General features: G+C 35.1%; 1 protein-coding gene across 36 annotated transcripts in view; it reads left to right on the top strand.

The window, feature by feature from the left end:
* Positions 1-18,214, top strand: part of lrrc7 (leucine rich repeat containing 7) — a 160,931-nt gene that overhangs the window by 116,379 nt on the left and 26,338 nt on the right. For 17 of the 36 annotated variants that reach the window (XM_083565592.1, XM_083565591.1, XM_083565575.1 and 14 more), the window contains 10 exons: positions 700-772; positions 1,699-1,716; positions 6,886-7,015; positions 8,213-8,328; positions 9,446-9,515; positions 11,650-11,749; positions 11,875-11,999; positions 13,158-13,346; positions 13,486-13,608; positions 16,449-16,535. In XM_083565592.1, the coding sequence (XP_083421718.1) occupies positions 700-772; positions 1,699-1,716; positions 6,886-7,015; positions 8,213-8,328; positions 9,446-9,515; positions 11,650-11,749; positions 11,875-11,999; positions 13,158-13,346; positions 13,486-13,608; positions 16,449-16,535 (1,031 nt within the window). The remainder of the gene's footprint in view (positions 1-699; positions 773-1,698; positions 1,717-6,885; positions 7,016-8,212; positions 8,329-9,445; positions 9,516-11,649; positions 11,750-11,874; positions 12,000-13,157; positions 13,347-13,485; positions 13,609-16,448; positions 16,536-18,214) is intronic. The other 19 variants (XR_014537424.1, XR_014537425.1, XM_083565596.1 and 16 more) reach the window with 3 other exon arrangements.

Genomic DNA, 18,214 nt, shown 5'->3' on the forward strand with positions numbered 1-18,214 from the left:
ATCCCTCCTGCAGTGTGTGCAAACCTGGTGAAAAACTACAGGAAACGTTTGACCTCTGTAATTGCAAACAAAGGCTACCGTACCAAATATTAACATTGACTTTCTCAGGTGTTCAAATACTTATTTGCAGCTGTATCATACAAATAAATAGTTAAAAAATCATACATTGTAATTTCTGGATTTTTTTTTTAGATTATGTCTCTCACAGTGGACCTGCACCTACGATGACAATTTCAGACCCCTCCATGATTTCTAAGTGGGAGAACTTGCAAAATAGCAGGGTGTTCAAATACTTATTTTCCTCACTGTATATATATATATATATATATATATATATATATATATATATATATATATATATATATATATATATATATATATATATATATATATTATAGTTAACAATTAAGTATTAATTAAAAAGGACAAGAGAATATTTTCGCACCTTCATCTGGTTTTTCTCAACACCTGTTTTTTCTGCTTCTCCCTCCTCTGTGCTTTCTTTTCTTTTATTCATGTCACTGCCAAATATGTCACATTGCTTCCTCTGTTTCCCTTAAACATGACCCTCATTCAATATACCTAAGAGTCTGTATACTTTTTCATTATTTTCCTCCTGTACTACAGACCTGTGATCATGCTTATGATTACAACAATTGATTACTAATAAAACCATTTGACTTTTTCTGCTTTGGGTAGGAATGTTGAAAAAGTTAACAACATTAAAAGTGGATGACAACCAGCTAACCTCACTGCCTAACACTATCGGAAGGTAAGTAGCTGCACACACTCATTCCAGGCCATGAAGTCTCACATCAAGAAAGGAAGTGACCACATAACCCTTTACTTTACACACCTCTCAGATTCAAATCCTTGCACATCCCCCAGCTGCTGCTTTTTTTTGGGCCATGCCCATTTAAAACAGACTTGTTTTATGATGATTGGTTTGTGTTCTTTAAAGCATTCATTACCCTTCCCTATAAAATTAGATTGTACGTTACTGAGAGATTTTAACAATGACAACCGTATCAGTATTAGAGCTGTGCTGGTTGTTAGCTTAGCTTAGCTGTCTGCCACCTTCACTATGCTAGACCTTCTAACCTCGCTGTGAGAAAACACTGATTGGCAACACATTGACTGAGAATGGTGTTTTATGTCTAAATATGAACTACCAGGAGATTTGATTTTAAGATTAAGTCAGACTCTCTGTGTTTGTCAAGTTAAATTAGATGAAAGTTACTTTATTTAATTTTGAGTTTCTAATTAGCTTGATTAGAATTCCATTAAGAAATCCTTTCTTGCAGCACACTCTTATATTTTAATATATCACTTTATTTAATTCCCCATTTTAAGAGTAAAGGCATTTAATAAGTTAATGCAATACATTATGGCTTTCCAATCCTCTTTTAAGATACAGTACTTTATCAATAAAGAATTAAGAGTTCTAAGGGAAAATGTCCTTTACATTTCTTATCCTTACAGTTTTTTTAGCTATTAACTCTAAGTGAAAGCCAGATAAGAAATTCAGGCCTTGATTTAGATCTCGAGCTCAAGTCCCGCCACAGGTCTGCCGTCCCCATTCATCATAACTGTCTCCATTCCTGGCATAATGCTCTCCATGCACTTTTTTCTTGGTTTGTCATTGGTCGGTTTTGTGTGCTGTGTTTATCAAACATGCATCTAAAATGGGCATCTCAGTCCACGCACCAAATTAGGGTAAGTAGACCAGCAAAGTGCTCGTATTCCCCACACGTCCGCCACAGCATGTTTATTTAGGCAAGGGCACACGTTTGCATCTCCTGTATGTGCAGCTAGAAGTGCCTCAGTGAAAGCCTTGCATATGGAAGGCCAGCTGGGATGGGCTGCTGTACAAATGCCATGCTAATGATTCTATTTATCATGATAAATATGCATTGACCCCTGGAAGAGGAAAAAAACCTTTTCTAATTGTAGCCGTTGCTGAAAAGGAGAGAAATTGTTTCCAGGTCAATCATGAACAGAGTTTTAATTCTCTCTGAGCCGAGTCGAACTCAATACCTTGCTTTTTATATTTATTACTTCATTCGTTTTTGTATTACAACAAATTGATTTAGGAATGCAAAGCATTTGGCTCAGTAAACACTGTGGCAGATTAGGGTATAATACAGTAAACAGGATTAAATACTTTGTTTGCTTGAAAAGACCAACTTTATAAAGGTCACTGTATACAATACAGAATTTGGGAATGCTGGTATGACTCACTGTGACTGCAGATGTGAAGAGACATACTGTAAAGATAAAGATGTTAAAAGGCTGCTGGAACAAATACCTTATGAATGTGAGTAGGTCAGTGGGTCTAATAAAGCCAAATTATAATGCCAGAAAATCAGTGTTTTAGTGAATGAGTAGAGAATGCTGAAGTGAAGGGATTATCAAAACAGATGGTTTGCATTGTAAAAATGGAGAAAGGAGAATTCTCACAATGAATATTGTGCATTTGGATTTGGGGCCATATTCAGAGTTAGGTGCTCATAGCGAAGGGGTAATAATTAATAGATTTTGTTAAAAAGTCACACAAATTGGAAATTGCATGCAAGTGCATTTTTAATGCATATAATTTACTTTGCCTGCTTGTGCATTATTATTGAAGCATACAATCTGATGTATAATACTGTGCTATCCAAATGCATAATGATGGTAGATTCCAGATTGTTAAATTAAGCAAAATTTGCATGAATGGCAGATTTCCATGACTATCATGCCCAAGACTATTCTTGACATATAGTCAGTGACAAAATAAATATCTGATGGCTCAGTTATTCTGTGAAGGGCAATTTACTTGACCCCTTAGAAGAAAGAATCACTGCAAATCAATGTTTATCACTTTTATCCAATTAAATATTTCTATCCATGTAGACATGATCGATTTCTGGACATCTCCTCTCCCATCCATTTTACAGACAGGTTTGATAAGAAAAAAACTACATTGGAAATAAAAGGCTCACACACCTTTATGAACACCTTTCAGGTTTTTAGAAGATAAAGACAGAAATAACGTCAACTTAATATCAGACTTGTTACATCTTTAAAGCAATATTCCAATTAAATAAAATTACGACATCAGCTTCATTATGACATTAAGATTTTGTGAATAAGTCTCTAGACGTTGGAATTTTTTTTTCACTATTATTTGTAAGTTCAAATACCTTCAAATTCAAGTCAAGTCAAGTTTATTTCTATAGCACTTTTTACAACAGACATTGGTTCAAAGCAGCTTTACGGAAATCAACAAAAAATTGCGAGGGAATCTTCTGTATACAGCTTTATTTTTAGGTAATTCCATAGGTTCAATAGGATTGAGGTCTGGGCACTGGTTGGGCTATTCCAGGATTTTTATAATTTTTTTCTGAAGCCATATATTTGTTATGTGTTTTGATGTGTGCTTTGGGTCATTAACATGTTGAAATGTGAAATTCCTCTTTATTTTCAGCTGTTTGACAGAGGACAGAAGATTTTGTGACAAATTACTTTAGTATTTGTAGCTATTAATTTTCCCCATTTATCCTGACAAGTGCCACCAACCCAGTTGAAAAAAAGCAGCCCTAAAGCATATTCCTACCCCCACCATGTTTCACTGTCAGTATGGTGTTCCTTGGATGATGCTCTATATTGGCATTGCACCAAACATTTCCTTTAAAATTATGGCCAAAAAAGTTCAACATTTGTTTCATCAGACTGTAACACAATTTCCAACAATCTTTTGGTATAATTCACATAGGCTTGCATATCTTTCTTTGTGAGAAATGGCTTCCTTTCTACCACACTAACCTATAGCCCAGGTTTTTTATTATTAATATGTTCCCAATTATTAAATCTTTTTTGTTCTCTGGATTTTTTGTTTAAGATCACATTAAAGATGTAACAAGTCTGATATTTATGTTGTGGCTATGTATGTATAGGGATATGTAGACATTTTATATTTACTGTAAATATTAAAAATAAAAAAGAAAGAACTGTTAAACATCAAAACAAGCACAATGGGGAGAGTTGATTGCTGAGTATTTTAAAAAGGTCACTTGATGTCATATGACTTCATTGACACTGCTGCCACAGCAAATAATACATAGATATGTGACATTTCTTAACAATTGGAATGAGCGTCTTGAACATCGCAGAATCAATTAAGTGCAACCATTGCCAACTTTTGCATTGGAAACCACTATTTACATTTTCTTCAGGAAATAAAATTCTAGTTATAAATATAATTATATACCAAATACACAGTAATTGAGGCAACATCTCACTATTTTAGGTCGAACCGTATAATAACCGGTTAAGTCCAACCGTATAATAAAATACCAGAGATCCGAAGAGTCTATGCCAACTAGTTTATTAGCTATTCTAGAGTCTTGTACCTTGCTAATACACTTGAACCTCTTAGTTCAGGAAAACCATCTATATATAAAACTTAATGTTTATATGTATTAAGCTACTATGTAATAGGCTATTATTATATGTTACTAATGAATATTTATTATGCAGATAGAATAGGTTGAATTTGAGATACAGTGCCTGTCAAAAGCTCTGAAACACCTTGTCTTTTACTCGTTTTTGTGAGATACATGCATAATTATTTTGTTTATATGCAACAAACTAGATAATTAAATTGTATGAATATTTACTTTGACCGGACAAATATATAAATGTACAGATGTTGCATTTTATTTTCTTTGAAAAATCCTTAATTACAATACAGCTTTACTCACTTTTGGCATGGAAATATAGAATGGTAGCCATGTTGGTTCAGTTATTATTCACCTGGAATAAGTCTCCAACCTTCCCTGCTCCAGAACATCCCCCAGTGATTAGGTTTACACCTCTATGATTGGCGGAGTCTGTGAGGCAGGGGTAAAATGTTCTGTCCTTTTCTCCAACTCACTAATGCACTTCTCTTAAAGCCACAATGTCAAATTTGGACTAATTTGTCCACAGAAACTTCTTCCAGTCATTCACTGTTTTTGCATTTTACCTAGATTGTTGCATATAAACAATAGGAACATATAACATGTGCCTAAAAACATGAAAAGGCTTTTAAATTTTTTTTGACAGTAACTGTATATGTAATTATAAATATAATTTTATCAACTGTATTTTTCTTCATCTGCTTTCATAGTACCTTTTATCCAGATGTGGTTAAAAACTTTAACATAAGAGCATACATAGCTCATAAGCTCTGAATATGGCCTACAGTGTCAAAACACTAGCTATATGCTAGTTAAAAAATAATCAGGGTTAGGGTTAGCATTAGGGTTAGCATACAGTAAAGGGGAAATAACATAAAGTAGTTTGTAGACCTAAAGGATGATAAGTTGGCCTTTTCAAGCCAACTTATATTGCAAAGGTGTCAGTGATACTAAAAACCTCAGTTTAAATCAAGTTCCATATTTTATTTAAAAAAAAACACCAAGCATTTGTAATTTAAAGTTTGTCCTTGAAACTGACTTTTTAGCAGAAGGCCAAAGATGTATTTCAGACTGACCACTTCATTCTCAAAGTCATAATTTAACCACTGTGTCTCCAGGCCTGGATACATCAGTAAAATATCTAGCAGCAAAATAATAATAATAAAAAAGATGTGCATAAAAATAGTAATCTTTTTATTTGTCCTAATCCAGTTTTTACTTTTTACTTTTTAATTTTTAGTTGCACACTTCTGGCAATTTCTCATAATTCATCATATTTAGCATTTTAGGTTTTTGCATTACTAAGATTCCTTTTAAAGGCAAACACTTCTTCACACAGCTGAATGTGTATCCAGGCCTTTAGATACCCTCAGATCTTTTTTAAGTAGACATTATCAACAGTATGTGGGTCCCTCATAACATTTTCATAAGTTTCTTTATAGTTTAGTGCCGTTTTACCACAGGATTTTGTAAATGATGGTGTAATTTTTAAGAATGAATTGCGAATTAGAATTTTTTGTGATTATATTATTTCCTTAATAAATTTAATTTAATTTAAATTTACAGTATCTGTATATTAGAGCACTTGGTTATGGTTGTACAACATTTCAAGCACTCTATATAGTATATTGTTTGTACTTTTTATGTTTTGTGTTTTTATAGGGTATATACACACTGTATATGAACAAAAGTTTGTGGACACCTGACCATAAGATTTGCATGTGACTTTTAAACATTCCACATTTAGTCCACATTAGCTGTTCTAATAATGTTCCACAAGGAAATGTTTCACTAGATTTTGGAGTATGATTGTGGAGATTTGTGTTCATTCATCCACCCCAACATCATAGTAAAGTCAGATATTGATGTAGGCTGAGGAGGTGGAAGCTTTGCAGTCAGTGAGGCAATAAAATCTAAATGACCAAGTTCGAGATCTCAATGTCTTTAACTCAAATTTCTTATGTCTGCACATGGGCATGTCATGCTGGAACAGGTTTGGGTCTCCTAGTTCAAGTGAAGGGATAAATGAATGCTTCTGCACCAAGAAACATCCTATACAATTATGTGCCTACAACTTTGTGGTAACAGGTTGTGGATAAACCATTTATGGCTAGAAAAGTCAGGTGTCTCTATACTTTTATCCATGTCGTGTAAGTTTATATCTGTGATTCCATACCCTTAGTACCATATGCAGGTGAAAATTAAATGAATTTTTTTTGTTTTCTGAAATACACCTTAATTCTTCTAAAATGTTTTACCTGATCAGCAAACAGCAACCTTTAAATGTAATATGGTAAAATAATTATGTTTCTCATTACAGTTATATAATACATGTAATAATAGAGTGTATGGTTATTCCTTATAGTATATGTTGACACTGTAGTTCTGTAGTGTAAAGTTATTCTAATCACCACAGCAGTTTTTTTTTTGGTTTGTTCTGTAGTTTATCGCTCTTAGAGGAGTTTGACTGTAGCTGTAATGAACTGGAGTCTTTGCCCCCAACTATTGGCTACCTGCACAATCTCCGGACCTTTGCAGCTGATGAGAACTTCCTGACAGAGTTGCCCAGAGAGGTGGGTGCCATAGAGCTTTTTCTTTTGTATAAAACAGAAACAGACAGTTGTTATTATCTTTTTTTTTTTGCATATCTGCTCATGAAACAAAAGTATAACATGAAGCTTATAGACTTCAAAATATAGCTAGCTCATATAAATATAACCATAACCATGGTTATAACCATAAATGCATTTCATTAAAAGTGCTTTGCTATAAAATTAAATACCTTAGTTAGAAAGTCTCAGGTTGAAGGTGAGAGAAAGAGTTTGCATTATTAAGCTTCTCACTGTAGTGTGTCATTACACTCTTGAATAAAGCACTAATTGCTAAGTTGGGATGAAAAGATTCCACACCACCTCATTAACTTTCTTCTTCTCGGTTAAGGATTAAGCGATGTAGTGTCACGTAGCAGCACTTTTGATGGGTCTTTAAATAACCTTTAATACAAAGTGCTTCTTTATAAAGACAATCTGTTCCAACTGTGCGTTGTTGCATGTGATGAATACACTGAAGCATACTGGGGCAGGTGTGTGTGTGTGTGTGTGTGTGTGTGTGTGTGTGTGTGTGTGTGTGTGTGTGTGTGTGTGTGTGTGTGTTACCTGAGCCTGTGTTTGGCTATTCCCCAGGATATCCACCTTTTTATGCCAGCTCTTCCATCAAGCGTTTCCAGAAGGTTCTGTCTCCATGCTGTTGGATATGAGCCTAGTAACTAGATCTATGTTTTCTCTCCCTATTTCCAAAAAGTCCTAAAGTAAAGGACATTTTCATTTGTTTTCAGCAAAAGCTGTTCTGAAAGTCTCTCTCTCTCTCTCTCTCTCTCTCTCTCTCTCTCTCTCTCTCTCTCTCTCTCTCTCACTCACTCACTCACTCACTCACTCACTCACTCACTCACTCACTCACTCTCTCTGTCTCTGTCTCTGTCTCTCTCCCTCTCTCTGTCCCTTACTAACCCCACTATCATAGAGGTATTGACAGAATACATTGTCATTTCTATTTTGAGCAAAGAGACTTGAGGGCCAGCAAAAGAGACAGAGAGAGAGAGAGAGAGACAGAGAGAGACAGAGAGAGAGAGAGAGAGAGAGAGAGAGAGAGAGAGAGAGAGAGAGAGAGAGACAGAAGGAGACAAACTGAGAGAGAGAGGAGGATGAATGAGAAAACGCTTCTAGAAAATTGCACATTTTTTGAGAGATATTCTATTTCCACTTTTATTGCAGATTGGAAACTGCAAGAATGTCACGGTTATGTCCTTGCGCTCCAATAAACTGGAATTTCTGCCTGATGAAATCGGACAGATGACGAAGCTGCGTGTTCTCAATCTCAGTGACAATAGGTAACCTCCTTGCTCTTTTTTCATTTATATATATTTCATAATTTACACAGTTCTTACTAATAGTTATTTCTGTGTCAGAGAAGACAAGTGCACATCTTTTTAATAGTCTCTATAAACACACTGAAAATAAATATTGATTCCTATCAAGTTAGACATGTATCAACTGTATTCAATGACCAAAACAGAAGGATTATTTTCCAAGTTTTCCAGTCACATTTCAGTGTTTCACAATTCACAATGAATTTATAAAAGAAATATGACTTTTAACCATTTATTGTTAAATAAATGTCAGTGAATGTAACTTTTTATAATAGTTATCAATAGTGGCTGAATAAACAGTGCAATTTTTTATATTATTATTATTAATAATAATAATAATAATAATAATAATAACAATCTTCGTCTTATTATTATTAACCTTCTTCTTCTCTCTTAAAGTTAATTGAGCATAAGCTTAAATGTGGCAAAAAACTTAAAAGCACAAAAAGGTTCTCTTTTCTCATTGTGTTTAAAATGACTGATTGTTATAAATATCTCATACCTAAGACTTCTTATTGAAAGTAGACCATGCTTTTTTGTTGTTAAGTAATAACAATTATAATTAGTTTTATGTGAAGCATACCTGTAAATAAATTGTTGGTATAGAAACTATAATCAATTGGAAAAAGCCCATCTATATACTGTAAACCTGTTGTCTGATGTACTGTTGCCACTATTGTCAAAACTGCTGTTACAGAAAATTAATCAACACCTTCTGGCTAATCAGATTTGAGTATTTGACAGTGAGAGTTATGCTTTATATTCTTCAGTTAGACATTCATTCTCTATATTAGTAATTAATACTCTGTGAGCAGGTTAATTAAGTCAGCTCTTAATAAGTGATGTGCAGTGTGCTTTGATCATACTACACTGGACCCAGACTAATTAAAGCCAACCATTAGCTAAGACACAGCAGCTGTTTAAAGACCTGGCATTGAAATATTGGATTTATGCCTTTCACAACTGCATTTAATGATAGATTTTTATTGAGAAATATATGCATTGAAATATATGTTTTTTGTATATATGTATATGTATTGATTGGCATTTTCTAAGCATGGACTTCTCTTTGTGTTAGGTTGAAGAATCTTCCTTACACTTTCACTAAACTAAAAGACTTGGCTGCACTCTGGCTATCTGACAATCAGGTACTTTTTTTTTTTTTTTTTTACTTATTGCAGCCTAATGTGACAAATGTGACTTAAGGCATTTTCAAATGTGGTCCGAATACTTAGAGCTTATTTGGGGACATATCGATAATTGCAGGTCTGTGTTAAATTTTTTGGATAAGTTGCAGAATTTTAATTACCTTTTTTTTCCTCTCGCTATCTACACTCCAACAGTGTAGAACTGAGATTTCTGGACGCATGGCATGTTATTTATTGTGCAGGAATACCTGCAAATCTGGAGCTAATCACTGATTTTAATTAAGCGTTTAAACTATTATTTTCAAGTATAGCTAGGTAGTAATCTATCTGTCTGTCAAGTCAAGTTAAGTTTATTTCTATAGCGCTTTTCACAACAGATATTGTCTCAAATCAGCTTTACAAAATTTAACATTTAAGGTGGTCTGTCTGTCTGTCTTAGGATGTGTAAGGAACAGTGGCGGGCCGTGCCTTTAGTACCTGGGCCTTCAGTGGGGACTTACCCAACTTAATCCACCTCTTAATACAACCACTATCACGCAATTATAGAAACCATCAATACAATAGGAAAATGCCATATAACAATGCATGTCATTACAGAAAGAGAGGAATTTCACATATGGAGGGTGAATACCATTTTACTAAAGCAAAAAACCCAGTTAATACAATTTCAGCCCTCTACACTACAACCGCAACTGTGCCACCTACATTATCTGGAGCAGTTCAGAATCAATATTTGTCTAATAACATGACAAAAACATTAAAATGTAAATAAATACAACCTACTCACCAGAGATGTGTACTCATAATTTGCACCGCTCCTCAGAGGCTGTAAGTCAGTGGTACCACTTATATTCACTGGTCTGGAAGTGGAGAACAAATCCTTTAGAGGGCTGAGACAAGCTAGCTAGCTTCAGGGTTGGGCGACCTCTCCTCACGATGTCTAGCTTTTCTTGAAAATGTATTTTTAAGTATGTCCACGACCAAATCAATTTCTCTTCCTCCGTAGGCGTTACAAAGTCTAACTCAGATGTATTTATGTGTGCAGTGCACTACAAAAAATGCTGACACTATTATGGGCCAGCTAGCTGGCCCTGTGAGACGAATATTAAATCTGATTGGTTAAAAAAACAGTTATTTCTTATGGAGACTATGGAGAAAGACCAGCAGAACAGACTTTGCAGGCCATGGGCAGATTAGATTGACATGGCAGCACATGAAATCTGATTGGACAAAAAAATCTAACATCCACATACACGTACTGGAAGCAGTAAAGCAAAGAGAAATGCTATGAAATAAAGAGAAATTTACTGTTGGGAATAAATTAATACAATTTCATTAAACAAATATTAGAATTTAGGTTGTAAATGTAGGTCAGTGCTTCTGATAGTGTTTAGGCCAGCAGAGAAGGCTTTGCTGGCTCTGACCTCCCGCCACTGTTAATGAATGTGTCTTGGGAGTGAATCATTCTTATAATTAACTAATGTAACACTTCAGGAATCTACAGTCTAGGCTAGAAAGTAATCAGGCCTGGCCTCACCTCTTCATACCATTCTGTGTATCTTATAATGAGAATTGTTAGGGTTGTTGAGCTTTATTCCAGAAAAGTCATGAATAGCAAATAAATTAATGTAAAGGTTTATATAATACTATAATACAGTGGCACCCCGCTTATCGACCGGCTCAGACATCGACCTTTTTGCTTAGCGAACAGTTTTTCGACCGAAATTTGCGCCCGCTGAACGACCAAATGCCCGCTAATCGACCTTTTTTTACCCCGACCCACGTGGAGCGAGGGAAAGGATCTTCCCAGTCTCGCCTCAGCCTTCGTGGAGAAAGCATCTATCGTAAATTATACTTCGGTTTGTGAACAATAAAGTGTTATTTAGCGGTCAATATAACAATTTAATGCATGTATATTGTATATTGCGTGTACATTCGCTCTTCGACCTTTTTGCATTTTGACCGGTTTTAAGGAACGGATTAAGGTCGATAAGCGGGGTACCACTGTACTATAATTTGGATGAGGGGCAAAGTCTGGTTGACTTATTTATACAAGTTGCCTATTGGATTAATAATATTCTTATTATTTTGTCATTATAATATTGTGATAATTAAAGGTCTTTTCTATTTACAGTCCAAAGCCCTTATCCCTCTTCAAACAGAGGCTCATCCTGAGACCAAACAGAGGGTGCTTACAAACTACATGTTCCCCCAGCAGCCTCGGCATGATGAAGGTGAAAAAAAGTTCAACAACTTTTCCATTGACATGGCTAATTTCAACATCACCGCAATATTTCTGAATTTGAGTTAGATGGTCTTTGTGTTTGGAACACTGGCTTTAAACATAATGTGCCTGCAGATTACCAGTCAGACAGCGACAGCTTCAACCCAGCTCTCTGGGAGGAACAGAGGCAGCAAAGGATGACTGTGGCGTTTGACTTTGAGGACAAGAAAGAGGAGGAAGACAACTCTGCAAAAGTCAAGGTTCCCTAGACTTCTTTTGTGTCTCAGGACTTCTTTGGTGTGTCCTTTATAAAGGCTTGTTAAACATCAATTGTTCTTTTACAATAAGAACTACAGTGTCTTTTAGAATTATTGGCACCCGGTGTTTTGACAATAAACAGGGATGTTTTAATTGAACACAGTTTAAACTTGTTTACGGGCAAAGACTTTACTAGTAAAAGTCTAATTCGGGAATGTTTGACATGGCTGAGACAAATGTATATCTTTAAGAACATTTTATTCTATCTTATTCTGTTTGCTTTACAGATGTTGACTTTCTTCTTCAGTTCAGGTGACAAGTTTCAATCTAGATATGTGTTATTTTTAAGCATGACTTTGGTGATTTAATCATCATTTTCTTGAAAGCTCTATCTCTGCAAAGTTTTAAACTATTGGAAATAGAAATAATTCCCGTGAAAAATATTCTGGTACTTAAAGCCACAAAACAGCGATAAACCATAAAGGATCCACTGCTATGTTGTATAGTCCGTATCAAGTTCTTTATCACATTTGCAGTGTGCTTTTTTCACTAAACAGGCTGGAGCTGCGACCAGAATTTTTTATTCTGGTTTTATATGACATATGTTGCCTGCTGTATTTCTAATAACATTTCAACTTTGGTGCTCCATTTTGTGAGAATCTGTTAGAAAAAGGCTTTTTGTCAACATTTTTAAACAGTTTGATGTCATGCAGGTTAAGTATAGTGAATAATACGACCTTTGGGATCGTAATCATTAGTTGTGGGTGTCACAGTGTCTTCATTTCCTTATTTGTGTGTAAAAATCCAACTGTCTCAGGCATGTGAAACCGTTTATTAAGTATACTTTTGACAATAATAAATATCTTTTAACTGAAGAAAACAGGCCACGGACAACAACAGTTCCTGCTGGATCATGTATTTATTAGGGGTGTCAATAATTTTGCCACATACATATTTTGAGAATTAAATGCTATTTAAAAAGGTGTGGTTTTGGAAACTTATGTTGTAACATATATAAAGAAGTTTGACTGTGTTTCATATGATTTTTGATCTTTATAAATACTTTTAATTATATAAAAGTTATATTTGGAGTAAAATATACATTTAATATAATATTTTAAACCTTTCTTTGTATCTCATTCTATTCGTTTTCTCTATAGGTTGAGATTAATCTGAAACGATATCCCACCCCTTACCCAGAGGATCTAAAGAACATGGTGAAGTCGGTTCAGAATATGGTTGGCAAAACCACTCACCCTCTTAGTACAGAGAAATGTTCCTCAGGCACCAACATTGAGCTCCATAGCACAGATGCATATGAGCCAAAGTGGCATATTGCACCCAAGGAGGTAACCTCAATTTGGTATACAGTATCTCCCTCTGTGGGAACACCACACCTGCAGACCATTTTAAATATGTGGAATTACACAGTTTGTTGTAGGCTACCTTCATTTTTATTTTTGTTGAATAGTTGCTGTGTGTTGGCAGGTCTCAGAGAGAGAGGTTAAAGAATTCTCCAAGCCTCCTCTGCCAGAGCAAGGTGTTCACATGAACTCGGCAATAGACATTCCAAAGCGGAAGGACAAGGAGGATCTAAATGAGAGCTCTGAGGTACAGCTGTTTTTCTTTGCTCTTGCTTTTTATACGCCGAAACCTTTTTTTCCCGAAGTACATTTCTGACAGTGTCATTGCGCAGGACAAAAACTGTCAACTATGGAAAATGTACTTTTTTGGTCAATAATGCAAAGCCGGCTGTTTAAACCATAAATCTAAGAAAAGATGCCACAATAGCTCATTTGATACTGTAATACATCCGTGTTAAGAAAAGGGCCAGAATCAATTTATGCCAATGCTGTAAAGAGATTCTCGTCTGCTCTGATATAAAATCAGGGGTAACTTGGGTTCTGCTGAAATTATTTCAATGTGGATGGCATATCTTCCATTGGAGGTTAGAAAAATCTTCCTGAACCTTTAGGAGGAAAAAACCTTGAAAGGAACCAGACTCTCTATGGATTCCATTATCTTCCGGGTGGAAGGATAATAGATCGTTACAGTATACACGTATGTATGTAGAAGAGTAAAGACCTAGAGAATATTACAATTTAAAGGAAATTTGGTATGTTTACTCTAAATGGTCCTTGGGTAATTACAGGGGTGGACTATTTTTATTACTATAGTATTTAGTATCCAGGTGATAATCAATTCAGCACGAGTAGAACTTGGGCCAGTTGCACTTGATGCTGATTTTAAAGAATAACCAGGGAAACAAATTCCAAAAACAAGGCACGAACACTGTCAAAATATTAGACAAAATGTCAAAAGAAAGAATGCTATATTTAAAAGGAAATAGTTGATATTTTAAATATAGAATAATTAAAAATTAAATATATATATATATATATATATATATAATTTTTTTTATTTATTTTCATCTATGCTTTTATGCTCCTTTAATATTTAACCTGCTATTTCCAAGTATCAAAAGACTAAAAGAAGAAATAATTAAGAAAATTATACAACTCTGGAAAAGATTGTTTGGTCTCTGATTCTAATCTTTTATTGTCATTGTGCTATAATAGTTGACATGTCAGGAAGTGTTCATCAAAGATAAGACATTGGAGAATAAGCTGTAGGGAGTAAGTGAGCAGAAATCATTGGGAACGTTTTATCTCTCAAAGCCTGCCACCTGCTGATGACCAGGCCAGAACTGCCGCTTTGTTTAAAAGTACTGAGAATATGTGTGTGTACTGAACAATGATTAAAAAATCATTTAATCATTTGCTGAGATACGTTTGCAGAAATAAATCTTATTTTATTTTATAATCATTACAGCACGTGTTTGAATTCTTGTGAACATGGCTAATAAGGATGTATTTTCTATATTTAAATGAGTCATGTTTATAAATTGTATTGGGGAGAGACAGATGGTCCTACAGGTCAGGCTGAGAAGCACATTCACGTGTTTGATCCTTTGATACTCTTTAGAACTTTGTTCATTCTGCAGCTGAGATCATTGAGCAAACAGAGAAAAAGGTCAGTCTAAAATGTCAAGTGCACTCCGAGCCTGCTGATTGGCAACCATTAAAAGCTTAGCGTTGCCATGATTCTCGTTGCTAGGATTCAGGTTTCAGTCCACATCGTTATTGAGAGTTTTCCAATTGAGAAACATGAATAAACTTAATTTGCCTTTTCACAGAGTGGGGTTTACGTCAGATGGTTGGTGTTTAACTTTAAGTGTGATGAAGCCTGGAAAAGCTTCTGTTCAGAGAAAGCTATGTTGGTTCTTGTGCTTCCAAATGACTGATTCTGAGAAAATGTTCATGAAAGTTCAACAAGTATTCAGTGGGTTCTACGAAGGATAGATTCTAAAGTTCTAAACATAGCATTCTGGTAATGTTTTAAATATTCCTGCACTGTGTTGAAATAGTATACTATTAATTTGTATTAATTTATTGGAAAATCAAGAACACTATATGAATCAGGTTTTGTGATTGAATAAAAAATTGTTGAATACACTCCATTATAAGGAACATTCACAAAACAATGTTTGCTATTGTGTTATTAACCCAGCTATCAATGACAATAAAGTAACCAAGCGATAAACTGAACATGACTATGGAAAAACATTTTCACAAACGAAGTATGTACTTCACATATCTGTAAGAAGTCTGAGTAAATGGTCTATGAAAATGTGAAGAGAATCCAAGGAGTAGTCAGAGGAGAGATTTAAGGAAAAGAAAAGTGTCTGAGGAGAAGTCGGAAGAGATATCTGAGAGGAAGTGTGAGAAGGATTATGGAAGAGTAGCCTGAAAATAAGTCTGGGGAGAAGTCCGGAGATAAGGTCTGAAGAGAAATATGAAGTGAAAGTCTTGAGGAAACTTTTTAAAGAGAAGTCTGAAGAGGAAACTTGAGGATAAATCTCAAGAAATGTCTGAGGAGAATTCTGAGGTAAAGTCTGAAGAGAAATAAGAACACAGAACATATTAGTTTGTTATGAGGTATAATTAGCCAAAAAGAGCTGACTATTATGTCAGTTTATTACAATATAACAGAAAAAGGTTTTTAGAATAAAAAATGAAGTGATTTCTGATTGAATTCAGATGAAACCAGTAAAGTTACAGAAGGCAGAAGGCTTCTGCACATTATCAAGACCAACCCATGCATTCGAAAACACATTTCTAATGCTTTGTGCATAACTGCATATATATGTGTTAAGTTACACACAGTGTGTGTTGTGTTCATTGCAATGCACAGTGCTACCACCAACAGCCTCTGAGAGCCTGCAGACAAACTGCGTAATGCACTACTTGAAGGGTTATGGGGCACTGGGAGGACTGAGGTCATGACCCCATGCTTCTTATACATTCTTTTCTTTCTAGACCTCCATAGAAAATCCTCCATTTTGTGTGTTTGTTTGTATGTTTGTGTGTATGTATGTTTGTTTTGCTTAGATTTCTTTACACCGCATCGTTCCCAAGCCGCAACAGCCAGAGAATACAAGCCTGGCCCTTACTTCCTCTTCCTGTTTCTGCCTCATAGTAAGTGGCTGAGAAACCAGACAGCAGACGATTTACTGGTGGAGTGAATTGTTTTACCTGAACAAAAGTAATATATTGAACAGAAGCTGACGAGAGAAAAGAGAGAAGAATATGAATAAAAAAGAAAAATATCGGAAAATATAGGCATTGCTTATGATCAGTTTTAAATAGTATTCCAACCACCAGTATGATAGCATGCTAAAAACAATGAATGTTGCTTATGGATTTCTTATTTTTTTTGCTGTTGATTTAGTTCTCATCAGCATGTTAATTTGCTACAGTCACAAAAGCCTGGTTTATGTTTCATCCGAGCTGCTTCAGACAAGCATTTGAAACTAACTGTGGAAAACCATGAGCATTTAAAACAGGGAATCTTAGCTGTCCATTAAATGTGAGGGCGGATAATAAATAGGAAGAAGAGAAATACGTGAAAACTGTTGAAAAATGTTTTGTTGTTTTCACCTGACATTTAGATGTCAAAGTTTTGTTGAAAACTGACATTATAGAATTGCACCACATGAATAAATTCTTCACAGTGCATCACATGCATTGTGTGACTTGAGGCTTTTCATTTTTTTGGGCATCCTGCATTAATGGGGAACACAAAATGCTGCTGACTACTGGTAGTTTAATGTAAACTATTAGTATTAGTACTACATACTAGTAGTATTAATACACTACATGGTTTCAATTCCTTTATGCAGTCTACACAATACCTCTAACATACAGTATACACTACTATACCCTGATGAGTTAAGATTCTAATATGTAAAGAAACTCCAGAGAAAAAACAAAAAAAATTTTTTACTTTAGCTGCAGCATTTTTTAATCTATGCTCCATGTTACAGTGATATTATGGACACACTTTTATGCTTCCTCACCCAACCCAGTTGACAAACCTAATGCATATAAACAAAGAAATTACACTGTATCATAACTACCGTATTTTTCGGACTATAAGCCGCTACTTTTTTCCTACGTTTTGAACCCCGCGGCTTAAACAAAGAGGCGGCTAATTTATGAATTTTTCCTGGGTTTTTCCTGGTTTCACAAACGTCAAGCCAAAAAACTGAGCGACATAACATTAGACCAATGAAATTTCCGAACAGAAACGAAAAAACGCACCTTACCTGTGTTCTGTGCTGCACGGCATCGGGAGAAAAAAACTTTTTTTTTTTTACGCGCGACGATGCCAAAAGATAAACTCCCGAGAGAAATAGTTGTGAAAGGAAGAAGGAAGACAGTGAACAATGACTTTCTTGGTAGGCTACTGTTTAGATACAAGCCGTTGTAACGCGTTGAGTCTGGGTCATGGGATAGCTCGAGTTGTAACTCCAGTTGCAACAGAAATCATATAAGCACAGACAGGTTTCCAAAACTCGTGCTTTTTTATTTTTCTTGGCAACAGCGTTACGGGTTAGTCAAAAAAACTTAAAAATGAGCATCAGAAAATAATAAGGACATAATCCTTGTATTCATGTAATCCTTGAACAAATGCAGTAATACCGGGAAAATGCAGTGCCAGGCTATTCCCAAAATACCGCTATGCGCCTAAAGGAAGCGCAATATATTTCACCCGTTACACCGTGTGTAACGTGTCTTTCGTTAAAGCCTGTGTAAAGTTCATTAGTGTAGACACCTGCAGCTTATAGACAGGTGCGGCTTTTTATGTTGAAAAT

This window comes from Silurus aristotelis (genome assembly GCF_946808225.1).
Source record: "Silurus aristotelis genome assembly, chromosome: 2".
Taxonomy (NCBI): Eukaryota; Metazoa; Chordata; class Actinopteri; order Siluriformes; family Siluridae; genus Silurus; species Silurus aristotelis.